We start from the raw sequence: 21352 nt of genomic DNA, 5'->3' as shown, positions 1-21352 counted from the left end.
TAAGTAGGCTATTTGCTGTGCGCCAATAAATTTGGCAAAAACTTTTGATTTTCAGCCTCGCAATTGATAGGCGAAATGTTCACGTGTTCGAAGTACTTTCACCATACATGGTTGCGGTTGAAGGTGTGAGCTTGTGTTCAGTCTGTGTGAGCTGAGTTGAGGTGTTACAGCAATCCGCCCTCCTCTTCCTCCTCCTCCTCCTCCTCCGCCCAGCTCCAGCGCTGCTCCGCTGTTCACACTCACACTGGACTGGATGCAGAGCTCGATGCAGAGCTCGATGCTGGATGACACTGTGGACTTAAAATGAATATTCTGCAGGTACTTCTTGCTGTTCTGTGTAAGTACTTATACAAACATGCAAGTTTATTTGTATTACAATACTGTCGTGCTGTAAAACTGAATGGCAACAACGCTGAACTTACAGCTGAAGTGTTGTGGGCGATGTAAATAAGTCAAGCTCAGTGCATTTGAGAAAATACTTTGTATAGGAGATGAATGGTTTTTGTGCATATGTGAAAAGTTCATTAGCAGTTTTAGGCTTTTTGTTTCCTTTAAATGGGTCTGTGAGGAACATTTTGTGGTTCACTGTATAAACTGATGTGGATGTAAACTTTGCTCTTTCACACATTTTGGTATTTTATCATGTAGTAGTTTGGTGATAGCACTTTGACAAACAAAAAGGTTATACGTTGAAGGGGTTATTTAAAAAACCAAAAAAATTAAGTACATTTCTGTAAGATTTTAACATTCTCTTACACGAATATGTATTTAAGTGTTTATAAATTCTCAGTCTGCATATTTAATGTATATTGGGTTATAGCCAAGTTTGACAGTTTCACTTAATTTAGCCATCAAAAAACTCCAGGTCTGGAAAGCAATAAATGTTTATTAGAAAGAACATTTCATGTATTATTCAGTTTTTTACTGTACAAAATCAAGGCAACAGATTTACCTATTTAAGACCGTCCTTTACATTAGCAATGCAATTCTTGAATATTTTGTTTGATTGTCATTTGCATTCAATTTCAAATTTGTAAAATGGAAGTCCATGAATCAGTTTGGTTGGTAAACTGAAACTGTACAGTTGATTTTTTTAGTTCCCATCATAATAATAATAATAATAATAATAATAATAATATGTTTTATTTTTATAGCGCCTTTCAAGAACCCAAGGTCACTTTACAAAGTAATACAAGCAATTGGCAAACATAATACACCAAACAATCAGAAGAAACAATCATACAAACAAGTGTTGACAACAAGGAACTACAATTAATTAACAACAAGAGGTCTCGCAATCATATGATGAAAGTTGACGAAAAGAAAAACAGAGAGGCAGAAGAGTTATTTAGAGAACAAAGTGAATAGATGAGTTTTAAGTTGAGACTTAAAGGTCTGAAGAGAGGAGGCTTTGCACATGACTGAATCTAGGGTTTGAACGTTGAGATTAGGTGTTATTTATGTGTTTTCAGTAAAGGGAAAGGCCTGTTATGGTTTAATGTTCAGTTTCTGGGCATTTCAGAGTTTCCGTTGCTGAAGTTTGTGTGGTTTCCATCGTGCGCAAGAGTAGCCTAGAGCTTGTGGCCAGCTTGTTGGTTGATGTCTGTGAACTGTGGTGTATGATATGATAGACGCTTCATTCATTGCTAGTAATGTCAGTGCTAGTAAGTGTATAATTGTTATTTTTATTTGTATTTGCATGCATGAAATATGAATAAGTCACTTAACTAAAGCACATGTAGACCTCAGGGGTAACCACAAAAAGATAGCACAGGGGGGGACAGAGCAAGAACAAGAGGCAACAGATCAAGCATCAATCATCACATCCATATATATATATATATGTATGTGTGTGTATATATATATTAAATAGATCTATCAATACAAAACAGTAAAAAACATTGTCATACTACGATTGGCATCTGAGCCCTTTTTTCAGTGCCTTCTTAAAACCTCCTAAACTTCTAATCATCTTTAGATTTCCTGGCACAAGCCAGAAGCTTGTTGTTCCACAAGCTTGTTGCTACATAAAAAAGGGACTCTTTACCTAAATTACTCTTAACTCTAGGAAGTACAGAATCAGTAAGGCTGCCCCTTGTGGAGTAGCTGTGGACATCTCTCACTCTATTAAAATAATTGATCAAATATTTGGGGACAACCCCATGCACAGTCCTATGTACCATGCACAGGTGAATCTGAGACACTCGATCTTCTACTTTTAGCCACCCAATAGTCTCAGAATGAGAAGTATCAAGATGAGATCTCATGGGGAGGTTCAAAATAAGCCTTATAACCCTATTTTTAGCAGTCTGAAGCCTGTTTCAGGTGCTTTAAGACACCATTATTACCAAGAGCAACATGCAGATAAATTGACTCAATTGTAATTGTTTTAATTTAGACCAACAAAAATGAATGCTGTTTGTACACCACTGATTCATAATTAATATAAGTAGAATGAACATGATTAGATATGGGTGGATTGCACTTTTGAAAAGTTTTCAAAGGTTTGCATTTGCAGTCCCCCAAAACGCTGTTGTTGTGTAAATGAACATGACATAAAAATGTTGTTGGTGAAAACTATATTGTGTAAACACTCCCTAAGTTCATCTAAAAAAGCATGTCTAAAATTAAAAGTAAAATCAAAAAGCATTTTTCGGTGTACTGACAAACACAACAAAACATAATTTGAAGAGAAAAGAGGAGGCTTTAATTTTGACTGAAGATCTAAAATATTATGTTCACTGAAATTTCTCTCTCTCTGTCTCTCTCTCTCTCTCTCTCTCTCTCTATATATATATACTACTGTGTATATATATCAGTATTTTCAATCAAAAACAAAAATTATGTAAACACCAAAGTAAACTAATGATCTCAAGAAGAACAAACAACTCAGACTGATTGATTCTGACTAAATATATAAATTAATTGCACTCTTAAAAATAACAGTTAGCCTACTGCACCAAAAAAAAAAGTGTTTTGTAGTGCAAAAGGTTCTTTAGATTATTAAAATGTTCTTCACACAGAAAAAGATTGTTATTTTAACAACTGTTCTCTGAAAGGTTCTTTGGGGAACTAAAAATGTTTCTTCTATTCCCTATTTTGGAGAGCGTGGCAACCACAAACTGCCTGAAGTTAGTGATCTATATTACTTGGTAGAATAATTATGTAGCCTATTCAGATTATCATTAATAACAAATGTGGCTTTACCCACACAGTGGTCAAAACATCATGGTTAAATGGTGTAGGATGCTTGGCAAAAGTGTTGTAGTTATTGTCTGTTCTGAATGGTGTCAAAGATCAGTGTCTAAACTGGCTTACTGATCATAATGAGGGCACCGGACTGGAAGCACATTCTCTCTCTCTCTTTAACCCCACAGTCTGACCTCTCCTTCCTTTGTTTCCGTTCAGTTCTGTTCATGACTTAATTCATCCTCTGTCTCGTTTCATGTGTCCATCAGCACTGCTGCTCACTACACTGTTTAAAAGCTGTCTTTGTGTGCTGACTGTGTGCCTGTCTCTTTAAGTAATGAATGGAGAACTCATATAGAGGATGTACTATATGTTACTTCATTCATGTTGATCACACATATTTTTTAGATTATGTCATTTCTACTTTGCTTCAGATTAAAATGATAACATAAAAATAAACAGAGAGACCAGATGACCAAGACAGATGAAGATGTTTAAAGATGCACAGGGAGCTTCGACTCATCAGAGTGAAGCTCTGCTCAGGCATGTTTCTACATTCTCTAAATGAACTCAAAGTCAACTGAATACTTCCTCAGTATCGGTGCAAAGGAACATAACTGAGACTGTTAAAGTATATTAAGAACTTTTTTGAAAATAATGATTAAGATGTGTGCACTCACATAATTTAAAGTGTAATGAATCATTACATTTAAACTTGTCTTTAAAAAGTTTTAAAAGTCTAAACCCATATTAAACCAGCATGAATACAAAGATTATATTTTTAGAACAAATAGATTTTTAAAAGGTTGTTCCTTTATCAATGACATACTTGTGTCATTTGACCCATAAAGCTCTTTCACAAAACCGTGAGGTTCATCTCTGTAAATATGTGAGTAAATATTGTTTACTCCTTCTCTCATAGGTTCACGTTCATGCTGTAGCTTGTCTGCATATGAAAAAAAAAGAAAAGAAAAACAGAGGATATAATGTAGATTATCAGACCAGATATTGTTCTGCTTCCTTATTCTTATTTTTCTGTTAGTGTTGTTAGTATAATATGTGTATGTTATTGTATATAAGACAAAAGACTGATGTTTGCATATGTCTCTACAGGTTTCAGCATCGATAAAGCTCAAGGTTTTAATGTGGGGACTTCTGGATCTAAGATCTTCTCACAGTTGGCAGCAGAACAGTTTGGTTACTCTGTTCAACAATTCAGCAACAGTCAAGGAAAATGGTAAGACAAAAAATATAATTGAAATTGTGTGTTCATTTAATTTGTTTTCTTACTTAAACTACCATTTTTGTCACTTATATTCAGCAAAGCTGAATTTATTTAACCAAAAATACAGTTAAATAGTAATATTGTGAAATATTATTACAATATAAAATAACTGTTTTCTATCTGAATATATTGTAACATTACTCCAGCCTTCAGTGTTACATGATCCTTCAGAAATCATTCTAATATGATGATTTGCTCAGGAAACATTTATTGTTGTTATCATTGTTGAAAACAGTTTTGCTGCTTCATATTTTTGTGAAAACCATGATACAATACAATTTAAAAGTTTGGGGTAAAAAGGATTAAAAAAAAAATTAATATTTTAATTCAGCAAGGACACATTAAATTGGTAAAAAGTGACAGTAAAGACATAATGTTACAAAGATTTCTATTTCAAATTAACGCTATTCTTTTGAACCTTCTATTCATCAAAAAATCCTAAAAGAAATATTAATATTATTTATTAAATAAAAATGTATCTTATTAATAAAAATAAATTTTCAACATTAATAATAAAAAGAACCATTATTTTTATTTGCACACTAATAATAATTGATAACAAATGTTTGTTTGCTTGTTTGTTTCAGAATTGTGGCAATGTTTGGAATTTTTGTTGGATTTAGTTTATTGGGAATAATAATTAACTCATGTAGCAACGCTGTATTATATAGTTCTAATTCAATTTGTGTAAAGTTACATTATGCCAGTCAAACAAAACTCTTTATTTTACAAACACATGTATTCTACAGGAGGAACAATAGTGATAAATATAACTAGAAAAACTGGGATATATGCCTAAGTGTTTATTTGATTTTGAATGGGTCACATGACCCGAGCAGCAGGCCTGTGGCATGCTGCCCTGAGCATGTGTGTACGTATAGCAGCACACACTCTCTGATAGCTGTTTTCCCCCACAGTATCACTTCTCTCAATACACACTATACAGCACACACACTTCCTGTGGCCATTAAATTGGTTCGTATCCGGGAGATCACAAAGAGGCCAAGTTCCTGTAGCATCTATCTGCAGGAAAATGAAGGTCTTCCTCTTATTCCCACATAGCAGCTACATGGTTATACATGTTCCCAAAGCCAGCAATAAGTCACACATTGTACGTAGGTACAATATACAACGTTTCCTTTAAAGCACAAAGAAAAGTTGAATCAACACTGGGCACAACTTTCCTAACATCTGCTAACCCCATAATTGCAGCACAGAGGGAATTCTGGGTCACTTCATGTTATTTGTTGTGCTCCCAATGTGTTATTGTTTCGCTTATGGTCATCCTCATTGTCTAGACAGTCTTTAAATGCATGTATTTCTTAAGAATCTTGCTGTTGTGCATCAGGTGAGATGAGGCATTTCCTGCTCTTGCGTGGGCTGCTTTGGGGGGTGTTGGTGACATCATTCTCACTGTGAGTCCAGCAAAAGCTCTGTCTGACCTCCCACAAAACACACATTAGAGACCCCTAACAACCATTTCTATAGACAATGAGTCATTATTACCCACAGTCCTTTTCATCAGAATGCCTTGTATCTATTTACTCACATGTACTTATGTACGTCATGTTTTCAAAAATCCCCTGAACTTTCCCTACACAGAATCCCATTACTTTTTTACCCATTAGAAGTCTTTGTGAGAACTATATGAAAGACTATGAATTAAAAACTATTAATTAAAACTAACCTGACATGATAAGTAGGTAGTTAAAAGGATAGTTCTGCCAAAAATGGAAAATCTGTCATCATTTACTCACCATCATGTTGTTCCAAACCTGTGTATGTGGTTTTTTTTTCTTGTGTTGAAAACAAAAGAAGATATTTTGAAGAATGTTGGTAACCAAACCATACTATGGCAGTCAATGGGAACTGTCAACTGTCTGGTTACACAAAAGGTCTTCAAAATATCTTTATTTGTGTTCTAAGGAAGAAAGAGACACACAGGTTTGGAACAACTTGAGGGTGAGTAAATGATGATTTTTCATTTTTGGGTAAGCTATTGATCCCTTTAACCCCTTAACCAGCAATTAAAATTATGCAACAACGTGGAACAATCTCAACATTTGACCTCTCTTGAACTGATATTCAAAATACTGTAATACTGTAAAATTATTGTAATTACAGTTTTTACCTCATTTTAATGACCAAATATATAATAAAAAATTTTTTTTTAATTCTTTGAAATTGTGACACTCATTAAGTACTGTTATGTAGGGGAAATATCAAATTCTGTCATGAAAGTCTAGATGTCGCAGGCTGACAGGTTGTTAACGCAAATTGACGATATTCACAGTGTTAAACTACTTGGCACAAGCTGATGTTGCATACACAGCCAATGAACTTACTGCTTTATATTTAAATGCTTTTTTTAACATTCACTACACTGTAAAAAATGACCGTGATTTTAACGGTAAAAAACTGTGAAAATGCTACAGTAAAAACATGTTAAATGGTTAACGGTAAGTTCCTGTAAAATTTACAGGGGAAAACCGTAAACTGACTTTCCCAATATTCCCTGCGTTGCATTTCAAATTTTCTTTGAATTTGATGTTTTTTCTTTGAAATAACGTCTCCAGGTTACGCATGTAACCATGGTTCCTTGAGGGAACGAGACGCTGCGTCACAACGCTTTGGGAACGAGATGCCTACGCTGCCAGACTTACAAGTCCCTGCCCTGTGTGTATGTCTCAACATAAACGACTAGGACGAGAGGACTGAAGAACCTGGGGTCGTACCGATGTCTAGGCCGTAAAACCGGACAAAGGTAGAAGGGGTGGACCAACCCGCAGCGTTGCAGATGTCTGATATAGGGACACCTGCAGAGAAGGCCTTGGAGGCCGCCATACCTCTAGTGGAGTGTGCCTTAACCCCCAAAGGCGAGGGGAGGCCAGAAGACTCGTAACAGGCCGTGATTGTCTCGACAATCCACCGGCTGATAGTCTGCTTGGTAGCTGGGAGACCTCTCCTGGGCGGACCAATGCACACAAGCAGTTGGTCCGACCTTCTCCACAGGGCAGCTCTGTGGACGTATGTATCAAGTGCTCGCACAGGACACATACAATTAAGCTTCGTCTGGTCTGGGTCCCGAAAGGGAGGAGGATGGAAGGCCTGCAGTACTATTGGCCGTGGTGCAGTAGTGGGGACCTTAGGGGTGTAGCCCGCCGAGGGTACAGAAATGCTTTCGCCAGTCCGGGCGCAAAGTCGAGATAAGAAGGGGCCACTGATAGGGCCTGAAGGTCACCCACTCTCTTTAGAGAAGTGATCGCTAACAAGAACGTAGTCTTGAGGGTAAGATGACGATCTGAAATTTCCTCAATGGGCTCGAAAGGTGGTCTACACAGAGCCTCTAGCACCACCGGCAGGTCCCACGTGGGGACACGAGAACGCACTGGCGGCCTCATCCTCAGTGCACCGCGGAGGAAGCGTGTCACCAGGGGGTGTTTGCCCACTGTGTTTCCATCGAACGGTGAGTGGTAAGCCGATAATGCCGCCACATGCACCTTCAATGTGGAGTGGGATACCCCTGCAGAGAGTCTAGCCTGCAGATACTCGAGAACTGTACCAACTGGGCAGTTAACAGGGTCTTGCTGGCGAACTCTGCACCATGAAGTGAAGAATTTCCACTTCAGGGCGTACACTTTCCTCGTAGAGGAGCTCTGGATTGGAGAATGGTCTCTACTACCTCAGCTGGGAGACCAGAAGCTATGAGCTGTGCCCCTCAGGGCCACACCCACAGTTTCCACAACTCCGGGCGGGGGTGCAGAATGGCGCCCCCTGCTTGTGAGAGGAGATCCCTCCTGATGGGAATCTCCCATGGAGAGCCGTCTAGGAGGGAAATCAGGTCCGAGAACCATACTCGGCCCGGCCAGAACGGGGCTACTAACAGCAGGCGAACACCATCTCGGCGCACTCTCGTCAGAACTCCCGGGAGCAGAGCGATCGGGGGAAAGGCGTACAGACGAAGCCTCGGCCATGCCTGTACCATAGCATCCAGTCCCAGGGGAGCTGGAGGAGCTAGAGAGAACCAGAGGGGACATTGCGCATTCACTCGAGTCGCGAAGAGGTCCACCTCTGCTTGATAAAACATTCTCCATATCTGCTTCACTACCTCGGGGTGAAGCATCCATTCCCCGGGCCTCGGCCCCTGTCTCGACAGTACGTCTGCTCCCACATTCAGATACCCAGGAATATACAGTGCTCTCAGTGAGAGGAACTTGTCCTGGGACCACAAGAGGATCTGGTGTGCCAGTTTGTACAATGGGCGCGAACGCAGACCCCCCTGGTGGTTGATGTAAGAGACCACCGCTGTGTTGTCGGTGCACACCAACACATGGTGACCTCTCAGGTCTGAGAGGAAATATTTCAGTGCTCGATAGACTGCCAGCATCTCCAGACAATTGATGTGCCATAGGAGATGGCGGCCACTCCACAGACCGCGGGCTGAGCGGCCACTCATGACTGCTCCCCAACTGGTGAGAGACGCATCCGTCGCTAACGGCAACTGGCGACACGGAGCTCCCAGCACCGGGCCCTGATTTAAGAACCAAGGTTTCCTCCACATGTCTAGGGCTCGCACATCGTCGAGACACCCTGATCGTGCAGTGGGTTTCCCCTCGGGGAAAATCCCTTGGTTTTGAGCCACCACTGTAGGGGTCTCATGTATAGCAGGCCAAATGGTAACACATTGGACGCAGCTGCCATCAGACCCAGCAATCTCTGAAACTGCTTGACAGTGAGTGACTGGCCTTCTCTCACTCTCTTGACTGACGCGAGGATCGACTCGATCCGAGCAGGAGACATTCGTGCCTGCATCGTGGTCGAATCCCACACCACGCCTAAATAAGTGGTCCTCTGTACCGGAGAAAGCACACTTTTCTTGGCGTTTAGTCTCAACCCCAACTGTTTCATGTGAGCGATGACGACATCTCGATGTCTCGCCGCTTCCGTCTCTGACTGAGCTAGAATCAGCCAGTCGTCGATATAATTTAGTATGCGGATGCCCTGAAGCCGCAATGGAGCTAGTGCTGCATCCACTACCTTTGTAAACGTGCGGGGTGAGAGTGCTAGACCGAAGGGAAGAACCCGATATTGGTATGCTTTGCCCCCAAAAGCGAACCTTAGGAACTTCCTGTGACATGGAAGGATGGATACGTGGAAGTATGCGTCTTTTAGATCTATTGTGACAAACCAGTCCTCGGACCTGATTTGTGACACGACTTGCCTCAGTGTGAGCATCTTGAACTTCAGCTGACTGGCTGAGCGGTTCAGTTGACGCAGATCTATTATCGGACGCAACCCTCCATCCTTCTTGGGAACTATGAAATACCGGCTGTAAAACCCGGATTCCCTCTCGTGAGGAGGAACCACCTCGATGGCCTCCTTCTTTAATAGGGTTTTCACTTCTTGTTCCATAACCAGAGCCTGCTCGGGGCCCACCAGCGTGGGAGTCACGCCGCTGAAGCGCGGCGGTGAAAAAGCGAACTGAATTCGATTCAAGATACCCCTTTTCTATAGTCTGCAGGACCCATTGAGATACATTTGGCAGTCGTTTCCATGCTGCTAAATAATCTACTAAGGGAACCAGCCTCTCGAGGCTGGCCTCTGGTGTTAGAGGCGGCAGCTCGGACTCCTGTGACGGCGCACCGCCAAGCGGGGCCCGAACTATCCGTTTTATAGACCCCCTCAGGGGTGTCGAGGGCACTGGGGAGAGATGGGCACCATGTAATATCTCTCTTCCCCAGAGGGGTCTGCCCTCCGAAGTCCTGCACCCCCATGTGTCAGGACTTTTTCTTCTGGGACCTCCTGGCCGTAAGTACGGACCTCAGATCCGGCTTCGACTTCGAGGCCCCAGATGAGTAGCGCTGTTTCTGGCCCCGCCGCGGGGGGGGGCACGAGAGGCAACGCTCTCTTTTTGAGCCTCTCTGTATGCAGATCAGTGTAGTGTCTTATCGAGTGCAGTTTTGTGTATTTCTGTGAAAGTGCTTGTTTTTGCATGCAACAGAGAAACAGACACACAGAGAGCGCGGTTCTGAATGACAGAAGGCTGACGCCGGCTTTGCCGCACGTGCTTTTATGCTTCCTGGTCTCTGACGTCACCCGCCTATGACGTCGCGCCCTTCCATTGGACAGATTACACAGCAAATTCAACGCAGGGGCGTTCCCAAAGCGTTGTGACGCAGCTCGAGTTCCCGAGGAGGAACTATGTTTCTTCTTTGTTTTTTCTTATCAGTTATGTTTATTAGGGTTGTATGTTACATCTAATGTTGTTAAATTAATGTTTATTGCATATTTCAGTTGAATGAGTCTCACCATGATGGTGTTTAGTGTTTGTGTGAATGACACTGTGCACCTTCTATATATGTCATTATTTAAAAGCTGCTTGTGATGGGCTTTGGTTCATCATGTGACTTTCTCATCATCACCTGCATTTGGTGGTTATTAGTGTTTCAGATTTCAGTACTTCAATAGGTTGGTATATTAACATTATATCAGATAATGGTATTTTTACGGTAGAATTCCGGCAACCACAGCTGCCGGTTTTTACCGTAAATTTTACGGAATTTTTTTTACAGTGTAGAGCAGTTTTGAGCGCACTTTCAGAGTTCCTCTGAAACCCTCCACATTCCCCAGCTCCACCTGTATAGATTTGTTATGGGTTACAGTATATATATATATATATATATATATATATATATACACAGGTGCATCTCAATAAATTAGAATGTCGTGGAAAAGTTCATTTATTTCAGTAATTCAACTCAAATTGTGAAACTCGTGTATTAAATAAATTCAATGCACACAGACTGAAGTAGTTTAAGTCTTTGGTTCTTTTAATTGTGATGATTTTGGCTCACATTTAACAAAAACCCACCAATTCACTATCTCAACAAATTAGAATACTTCATAAGACCAATAAAAAAAAAAATTTTTTAGTGAATTGTTGGCCTTCTGGAAAGTATGTTCATTTACTGTATATGTACTCAATACTTGGTAGGGGCTCCTTTTGCTTTAATTACTGCCTCAATTCAGCGTGGCATGGAGGTGATCAGTTTGTGGCACTGCTGAGGTGGTATGGAAGCCCAGGTTTCTTTGACAGTGGCCTTCAGCTCATCTGCATTTTTTGGTCTCTTGTTTCTAATCTCATTTTCCTCTTGACAATACCCCATAGATTCTCTATGGGGTTCAGGTCTGGTGAGTTTGCTGGCCAGTCAAGCACACCAACACCATGGTCATTTAACCAACTTTTCGTGTTTTTGGCAGTGTGGGCAGGTGCCAAATCCTGCTGGAAAATGAAATCAGCATCTTTAAAAAGCTGGTCATGAAGTGCTCCAAAATTTCTTGGTAAACAGGTGCAGTGACTTTGGTTTTCAAAAACACAATGGACCAACACCAGCAGATGACATTGCACCCCAAATCATCACAGACTGTGGAAACTTAACACTGGACTTCAAGCAACTTGGGCTATGAGCTTCACCCTTCCTCCAGACTCTAGGACCTTGGTTTCCAAATGAAATACAAAACTTGCTCTCATCTGAAAAGAGGACTTTGGACCACTGGGCAACAGTCCAGTTCTTCTTCTCCTTAGCCCAAGTAAGACGCCTCTGACGTTGTCTGTGGTTCAGGAGTGGCTTAACAAGAGGAATACAACTGTAGCCAAATTCCTTGACACGTCTGTGTGTGGTGGCTCTTGATGCCTTGACCCCAGCCTCAGTCCATTCCTTGTGAAGTTCACCCAAATTCTTGAATCAATTTTGCTTGACAATCCTCTGCGGATTGGGTTGGGCTGCGGACAAAAGGTTGCGGTTCTCTCAGTTGGTTGTGCATCTTTTTCTTCCACACTTTTTCCTTCCACACAACTTTCTGTTAACATGCTTGGATACAGCACTCTGTGAACAGCCAGCTTCTTTGGCAATGAATGTTTGTGGCTTACCCTCCTTGTGAAGGGTGTCAATGATTGTCTTCTGGACAACTGTCAGATCAGCAGTCTTCCCCATGATTGTGTAGCCTAGTGAACCAAACTGAGAGACCATTTTGAAGGCTCAGGAAACCTTTGCAGGTGTTTTGAGTTGATTAGCTGATTGGCATGTCACCATATTCTAATTTGTTGAGATAGTGAATTGGTGGGTTTTTGTTAAATGTGAGCCAAAATCATCACAATTAAAAGAACCAAAGACTTAAACTACTTCAGTCTGTGTGCATTGAATTTATTTAATACACGAGTTTCACAATTTGAGTTGAATTACTGAAATAAATGAACTTTTCCACGACATTCTAATTTATTGAGATGCACCTGTATATATATGCTATTTGTGTAGCAACAGTATGTCTTAAATACTCACAGCATTGTGTCAGCATATGTGTCAGCATATGTATTGGCAGTACCAAGTTCCTGTACTTGCTTTGCAGCAGCATCAATAATCTACAGCAATAAACAGCAGCAGCAGCAGCAATTCAGCAGCGTAGCAGATCTATTCCGCCAAATACATTAACAATTTCATATCCATTACCATGCTAAAATATTCTGAGAGTTGTCATGATCGAATAACAGTTAAACCATATAGACCAGTATGCTCAATGAAGACCAGGAGTCAAATATGAAGTTCAGTTAGTTGACAGAGAGTTTACTGAAGACAGTGTTCTACACACTTCCAAGAGCCATAGAGTATGAGGAGCCAGCCTTGAACTATCTTACAATACAGAAACATTAGTTCTTATAATCATACTGACATAATTTCTACAGGTTCTGATTATTTTACAGACATTGCCTGCAACACTAGTTTTAAGAAAACTATGATTAAATATTTATTTTATAATAGAAGAGAAGGGGATTGGAAATAAACCACTCCACTAGCATGGTTTGAAGAAAAGTTAACGTCATTCTGTTTTCTCACTTTTTTTCTTTCTTTTTTTTCTTTTTTTTTTTTTTTTTTTACAAATTGTGTTGATCTTATTTGTCAATCTAAATAATTCAAATATTAACCAAAATTATTGATTTTTGACTGTAATTTATGGTAAACAAATATTTATCAAAAACTAATATCAAAAACTATTACTGTTTATCAACAACTATTATTATTAGCTAAAATCAGTTATTCTCTAATTAGCCTGGTCCTACTGAGTATAGCTTAAATTTGCAACTCTGTTACCCATTCTGTAATAGTTTTTTTTAATTATTATTATTAATTTATAAATGTTCTCAGTTATTCAGTTATAATAATATTATATATAATATTATGTAATGTGTATTTTTTATGTAATTTTTTTTTGTATTGTCATTTTAAATTTTAATTAAAGTTTTGCAATTTTTATATTACACATTTTTTTTAAATATGTATATACATACATATGTAAATATATACCCCACACACATTTGAACCTGGTTTGTGCAGTGTGCCTATAAGAGGATTGATGTTGTTTTTTACTGTCACAGGATGTGAAGTGATTGAGCTTGTGTGTCAGTGTTTGAGGAATGCTGTGTTTAGTCTGGGCAGAGCACCTTATCACATGATGGCAACCTAGTAGTGATATTCTGTGTAATTTAGTGGGTGTGTTTAGATGATATAATGCATGCCCTGTGCACCTACACACATGTAATCTCAGATATGCTTCCAAGTATACACCCTACTGTGCCACTGGTCATTAAACGCTGTTTTTGCAATCTTATCATGTAGACTATCCTTAATAACTGCTCTGTGTTCAGCAGCCTCACCTTATCCTGTACTTCGGGATGATAGTACTGATCTAACACCTCTCGCTGCTCCTCAGGCTCCTCGTGGGTTCACCATGGACAGGATACCCTCAGAATCGGAAGGGAGAAATCTATAAGTGTGATATTAACAGCCCTGGAGCCAGCTGTCAGTCACTTAACCTTCAGAGTAAGCAAACATTTCCCATCATTCCCAGTGTCGACATCAAGATAGTATCTGTGAAGTTCAGAAGCAAAGTCTTGGATTTTAATAATAAGTCTTTTAGAATTATTAAGTAGTAAAGCTGAAGATCACTGTGGTTAATGTGCTCTCAGATTCTGTCAATGTGCCAAGCATATCCAACAGCAACAACATCAATATGAGTCTCGGTCTCACTCTGATTCCAACAACCAAAAACGGCGGGTTTATGGTGAGAGTGTTGTTTTCTCTTTACTTTCTAACATGCTGTTTTGGCACCTACACCAAGGAAGTTCCCTGTATGTCTATAAATGATTAATAAGAAGTTATATTATTTTATAAATTTAAAAATGAAGTTCTTCTGCATGCATTTGAGTGGTTTATGTAGGATGTCATGTGCTTGGTACTCATATTATGTTACATTATGTTTGTGTTTCAGACGTGTGGTCCTCTGTGGGCTCAGCTCTGTGGAAGTCTGTACTTTTACCCAGGAGTCTGTGCTGAAGTGAGCCCGCAGTTTACGCTCCAGTCGGCCTTCTCTCCTGCTGCGCAAAGTATGAACGCACTTCTGTGTCCTCTCTATGAAAGTTTACTGTTCAACGTTAAAGGGATAGTTCACCTAAAAATGAATATCCTGTCATTAATTACTCACCCTCATGTCGTTCCAAACCCGTAAAACGTTTGTTCATCTTCAGAACACAAATTAGGATTTTTTTGATGAAATCCAAGAGCTTTCTAACCCTCCCATAGCCAGCTACACAACTACCACTTTCAAGGCCCAGAAAGGTAGTAAGGACATCGTTAATATAGTCCATGTGACATCAGTGGTTCAACCGTAATCTTATAAAGCTACGAAGAGAAGAAATTGTTGAATAAAGTCATTATTTTTGTTTTCTTTGTGCACAAAAAGTATTTAAACATTACGTTTGAACCACTGATGTCACATGGACTATTTTAATGATGTCCTTACCTTTCTGGGTCTTGAACGTGGTAATTGTGTTGCTGTCTATGGAGGGTCAGAAAGCTCTCGGTTTTCATCAAAAGTATCTAAATTTGTGTTCAGAAGATGAACGAAGGTCTTATGGGTTTGGAACGACATGAGAGTAATTAATGACAGAATTTTCATCTTTGGGTGATCTATCCCTTTAACTATCCCTCCAGCAAATTGTTAACATTTGTGTCGTTCCTTGTCTACACAGCTTGTGGCAGTCTAATGGACATTGCCATAGTTTTGGACGGATCCAACAGTATATACCCATGGGAACCAATTGTTGCTTTCCTCACGAAACTGTTGGGAAACTTAGATATTGGACCTCAAAGCACTCAGGCAAGTCAGACAGCTGGTGTACCATTTTAGACGTTATATATATATATATATTTAGATATATATTTATAGTTTAAATATTTTTTATTTCATTCATAACAGGTGACTGTGATGCAGTATGCTGTTGATACCTCGTTCGAGTTCTACCTGAATTCCCATCGGACAAAAGAGTCCATGATAAAAGCAGCTTCAAATATTCAGCAGAAACAAGGATTAGAGACTAATACTTTCAAAGCCATTGATTTTGCAAGGTATGCATGATTATTTCTGAGCAATGTGGTATAAATTCCCCCACACACCCGACTTAAGATACCTATTGGGGTCTCGTCTCTGGAGACGTATCCCCAATGTGCTAATTCACAAGTTTGTGTGCCCATATACCATTAGCATTAGTGGTAAACAGATTTGGCTCGATGTCTGCAATGGAGGGATCAGAGAGATTATTCTACTCAAGCTCCGATAGCCCCCTATAGATAGAAAGATAAATAAATAAATAAATATGCATAAAAGGAGGATATGGGGAGGAGGAGGGATGCCGAAAGAACTAACAACAGAAGTGGTAAGAGGCTATCTTGTATACTTGGATATTAATTGGAAGATTAGATGGGTGTACTCCTCCTGAAATGACGTTAATAACTTCACTAAATTTATACTCTTGGCGTTTCTCTGATGACACATGTAGAGTCAGATGACGTCTCGTCCCTTTTGAACACTATCACTTGGGACTAACATCTGAAATACAGTACAGAACAAGGCCTCCTATAACAGCTTATGAATATATGTTTCTTAAAATATGGACACTTTGAGGAGCTCTCCTTAAACACACTCTTTACATTTAAATTGTGTGTCTAACATTGGATATACATACATTACAGGAGAATTATTTTAGTTATTTTAGTTAGTTATTAATATTTTGCACTTTTTGCATAACTTGGCATTATTAGAGTGTGATTACACTTGCAAGTTATATGTTCCTGTTTTTTTTTTGTTTTTTTTGCTTCATATACAGTATCACTTATATTTCGTATACCTCAAGCAAAAATAAAAGTATGCATAAAAGCCATTTAAAAAGTTGCAAAAAATAAATAATGAAGGCATAATAAAAAGTTTGCAATACAGTTTTATCATGTTTAATATAATAATAATAAGGTAAATAAGTAGAAAAATATCCCTGAACAAAAAGTACCCAAAGTTGATATATATATGCACTATCATTGTATTTCTGAAATAGTTCTTACGCTTTAGTTTTACACAGTTTTTACACTAAACACTTTCTTTTCATTTTGTGGTTTGGTGTGCATGTCTGTTGTATGATTGGCTGTCATAGAAAGAATGCATTCCTAGCCAAAAATGGAGGTCGTCCCGGGGCCACTAAAGTGATGGTGGTGGTAACCGATGGAGAGTCACACGATGGAAATCTGAGGAACACAGTTATCCCGGCCTGCGAGAGCCAAAATATCACTCGCTTTGGTATTGCGGTTAGTGAAAAAAAAGATATACAGTCATGAATTCATATATGGGTCTTAATTTTCAGGGGGTTTTTTATGTTGTGAAGAAATGGATTTTTGCATGTTTTAGGTGCTTGGATATTACATAAGGAATGACATTGACACAAGCAAACTCATCGCTGAGATTAAGTCAATAGCCAGCAATCCAACCGAGAAATACTTTTTCAATGTGTCTGAGGAGGCAGTGCTCATAGAGATTGTCGGGACTCTCGGAGATCGAATCTTCAACATTGAAGGTCAGTAATTATGTTGATTTCACTACATGTTGTATATAAATAAAAGCCTTTTTAAAAGTAACAGTAACAGACATGGGTTTCTTTATCAATGTGTATTATGTCAATGAGCGTTTTCTTTGTTAATTTCACTGATGTGTTATCTGTTTAGGTGTTGGAAAAGGTACTGGGGATAATTTCAAAATGGAAATGTCCCAAGTCGGATTCAGCGCACACCAGACCAGAAATAAGGTTCCGGCTCTATATGTTTCCATTAATGTTTTTTTAAGAGGTTTTCCTCCTGGTGGTTTACATTGACTATTGGTTGTAGGATGTGATCTTACTGGGAGCAGCTGGAGCATATAATTGGATTGGCACCGTTGTGCACCAAACTGCTCAGAAATCTGATGTTTTGCCCAAAACTGCTTTTGAGAAAGTCTTGGATGACAGAAACCACAGTTCATTACTTGGTAAGCATTATACTAGTAGTATAGATAAGTCAGTTTTGTTGCATATAATGAACTGAAATATCGTAATTGTCATTTATCTTTACATTAACACTGAAATATTTCACCAAAAGGTAGCAAATTAGATTAAATCATGGACAAAATGTCATATTCTTAATTGGTATATCTTTGCTTTAATCGACTATAAAATGATCAAAACATCTTTGTTTTGAAAAAGATAAAAGATATCCTTAAAACGTGATACAACTGCAAAATATGAAGACAGTGTATGTGGAATGTACTGTAAGTGTATTTTGTTGTTGTTTCACTTGTTTTTCATATTTTGAAAAACTATGGCAATAGAACAAGAACAATATACTTTATATTCAAGATATGATGTGTGTCTTAAGTAGATGCCAAGACATTTTATTGGGAAACAAAATGCGTATAAATAATTTTTTTTCTCATTTTGATTATTTTCCCCCGTCACGTGTTCAGGATACTCTGTGACATCTGTGAGCGACGGCTCGTCTGAGTTTTATGTGGCCGGTGCTCCTCGTGCCGTTCACAGAGGACAGGTTGTAGTTTACAGTCTGAACAGTCAGAATCAGCCGGTCATCATAGATTCACAGAGAGGAGATCAGGTACTCGTCTGTCTGTGATCTTTAATGAGCTTTAGCTTCGTTACACACTGAAGTCCTGTCTTAGATCATTGTGGTGTGTGGTTTGCAGATCGGCTCTTATTTTGGCAGCGTTCTCTGTCCTGTTGATGTGGACGCTGACGGTGTGACGGATCTGCTGCTGGTCGGAGCGCCGATGTACATGAGCGAGGAGAAATCTGAAACAGGAAGAGTCTACCTCTTCACCATTACCAAGGTGCTTTTCTTATTTTTCTTCCATTTTTTTCTGTGGATGCCCTCCTCTTCCTCCTGTAGTTAGCCACACTACAACCTACTAATAAAGAGGATGTAAAAGAGATTTATTTTCACTAAATACCACCAAATTCAGTGTGGGGTTGGTACAATATTTTAATGTTTTTGAAAGAAGTCTCTTATGCTCACTAAGGCTGTTATTTGATCAAAAAAGCAGTAAAAACAGTAATATTGTGAAATATTATTACAATTTAAAATAACTGTTTTCTATTGTAATATATTTTAAAATGTATTTTTTTCTTGTGATGCAAAGCTGAATTTTCAGCATCATTACTCCAGTCTTCAGTGTCACATGATCCTTCAGAAATCATTCTAATATACTGATTTGCTGTTTAAGAAACATTTTTTGGTCACACTTTATTTTAAGATCCAATTCTCGTCATTAACAAGCCATTAACTACGACTTTTGCCTCAATAAACTCCTAATTTGCTGCTTATTAATAGTTAGTGAGGTAGTTAGTTTACAGTGAGGAAAATAAGTATTTGAACACCCTGCTATTTTGCAAGTTCTCCCACTTAGAAATCATGGAGGGTCTGAAATTGTCATCGAGGTGCATGTCCACTGTGAGAGACATAATCTAAAAAAAAATCCAGAAATCACAATGTATGATTTTTAACTATTTATTTGTATGATACAGCTGCAAATAAGTATTTGAACACCTGAGAAAATCAATGTTAATATTTGGTACAGTAGCCTTTGTTTGCAATTACAGAGGTCAAACGCTTTCCTGTAGTTTTCACCAGGTTTGCACACACTGCAGGAGGGATTTTGGCCCACTCCTCCACACAGATCTTCTCTAGATCAGTCAGGTTTCTGGCCTGTCGCTGAGAAACACGGAGTTTGAGCTCCTCCAAAGATTCTCTATTGGGTTTAGGTCTGAGACTGGCTAGGCCACGCCAGAACCTTGATATGCTTCTTACAGAGCCACTCCTTGGTTATCCTGGCTGTGTGCTTCGGGTCATTGTCATGTTGGAAGACCCAGCCTCGACCCATCTTCAATGCTCTAACTGAGGGAAGGAGGTTGTTCCCCAAAATCTCGCAATACATGGCCCCGGTCATCCTCTCCTTAATACAGTGCAGTCGCCCTGTCCCATGTGCAGAAAAACACCCCCAAAGATGATGCTACCACCCCATGCTTCACAGTAGGGATGGTGTTCTTGGATGGTACTCATCATTCTTCTTCCTCCAAACACGTTTAGTGGAATTATGACCAAAAGTTCTATTTTGGTCTCATCTGACCACATGACTTTCTCCCATGACTCCTCTGGATCATCCAAATGGTCATTGGCAAACTTAAGTCGGGCCTGGACATGTGCTGGTTTAAGCAGGGGAACCTTCCGTGCCATGCATGATTTCAAACCATGACGCCTTAGTGTATTACCAACAGTAACCTTGGAAACGGTGGTCCCAGCTCTTTTCAGGTCATTGACCAGCTCCTCCTGTAGTTCTGGGCTGATTTCTCACCTTTCTTAGGATCATTGAGACCCCACGAGGTGAGATCTTGCATGGAGCCCCAGTCCGAGGGAGATTGACAGTCATGTTTAGCTTCTTCCATTTTCTAATGATTGCTCCAACAGTGGACCTTTTTCACCAAGCTGCTTGGCAATTTCCCCATAGCCCTTTCCAGCCTTGTGGAGGTGTACAATTTTGTCTCTAGTGTCTTTGGACAGCTCTTTGGTCTTGGCCATGTTAGTAGTTGGATTCTTACTGATTGTATGGGGTGGACAGGTGTCTTTATGCAGCTAACGACCTCAAACAGGTGCATCTAATTTAGGATAATAAATGGAGTGGAGGTGGACATTTTAAAGGCAGACTAACAGGTCTTTGAGGGTCAGAATTCTAGCTGATAGACAGGTGTTCAAATACTTATTTGCAGCTGTATCATACAAATAAATAGTTAAAAAATCATACATTGTGATTTCTGGATTTTTTGTTTTAGATTATGTCTCTCACAGTGGACATGCACCTACGATGACAATTTCAGACCCCTCCATGATTTCTAAGTGGGAGAACTTGCAAAATAGCAGGGTGTTCAAATACTTATTTTCCTCACTGTATGTATTGGGTAGGGTTAGGGATGTAGAATATGGTCATGCAGAATATGTGCTTTATAAGTACTAATAAACAGCTAATATGTTAATAATAGACATGCTAATAAGCAACTATTAATAGTGAGAATTGGTTCCTATATTAAAGTGTTACCCATTTTTTATTATTATCAATGTTAAAAACAGATGTGCTACTTCATATTTTTTATATTTCATTGTATATATTTTTTCAGGATTCCTTGATAAATAGAAAGTTCAAAAGAACAGAATTGATTTGAAATAGAAATCTTTTGCAACATTAAAAATATCTTTACTGCCACTTTTGAACAATTTAATGTGTCCCTGCTGAATAAAATTCAAAAGAAATGAATTTCTTTCAAAAAACCTTACTGACCCCATTCTTTTGAATGATGGTGTATATAATAAGTATTGTTTTAAAGAATGATTGTAATAAATATCATAATGCCACGTAAGTGTCCGTACGGATACTCAAAAGTTTGAACTCAATTATTTTTAGCTGGTT

At 39.1% G+C, this 21352-nt stretch overlaps 1 protein-coding gene across 1 annotated transcript in view; it reads left to right on the top strand.

The window, feature by feature from the left end:
- Positions 1 to 291: 291 nt before the first annotated feature.
- itga2.2 (integrin, alpha 2 (CD49B, alpha 2 subunit of VLA-2 receptor), tandem duplicate 2) overlaps positions 292 to 21352 on the top strand; it is a gene marked incomplete at its 5' end in the record, with an annotated part of 28962 nt that continues 7901 nt past the window's right edge. The window contains 13 exons of the mRNA XM_058790213.1: positions 292 to 337; positions 4303 to 4426; positions 14240 to 14349; positions 14496 to 14590; positions 14798 to 14912; positions 15558 to 15685; positions 15785 to 15933; positions 17010 to 17160; positions 17261 to 17426; positions 17575 to 17654; positions 17734 to 17872; positions 18347 to 18492; positions 18581 to 18724. Of these exons, the coding sequence (XP_058646196.1) occupies positions 292 to 337; positions 4303 to 4426; positions 14240 to 14349; positions 14496 to 14590; positions 14798 to 14912; positions 15558 to 15685; positions 15785 to 15933; positions 17010 to 17160; positions 17261 to 17426; positions 17575 to 17654; positions 17734 to 17872; positions 18347 to 18492; positions 18581 to 18724 (1593 nt within the window). The remainder of the gene's footprint in view (positions 338 to 4302; positions 4427 to 14239; positions 14350 to 14495; positions 14591 to 14797; positions 14913 to 15557; positions 15686 to 15784; positions 15934 to 17009; positions 17161 to 17260; positions 17427 to 17574; positions 17655 to 17733; positions 17873 to 18346; positions 18493 to 18580; positions 18725 to 21352) is intronic.

This window comes from Onychostoma macrolepis, chromosome 10, assembly GCF_012432095.1.
Source record: "Onychostoma macrolepis isolate SWU-2019 chromosome 10, ASM1243209v1, whole genome shotgun sequence".
NCBI classification, from domain to species: Eukaryota; Metazoa; Chordata; class Actinopteri; order Cypriniformes; family Cyprinidae; genus Onychostoma; species Onychostoma macrolepis.
Note: the sequence above shows the minus strand (reverse complement) of the source record. Positions and strands in the feature narration are given on the sequence as shown.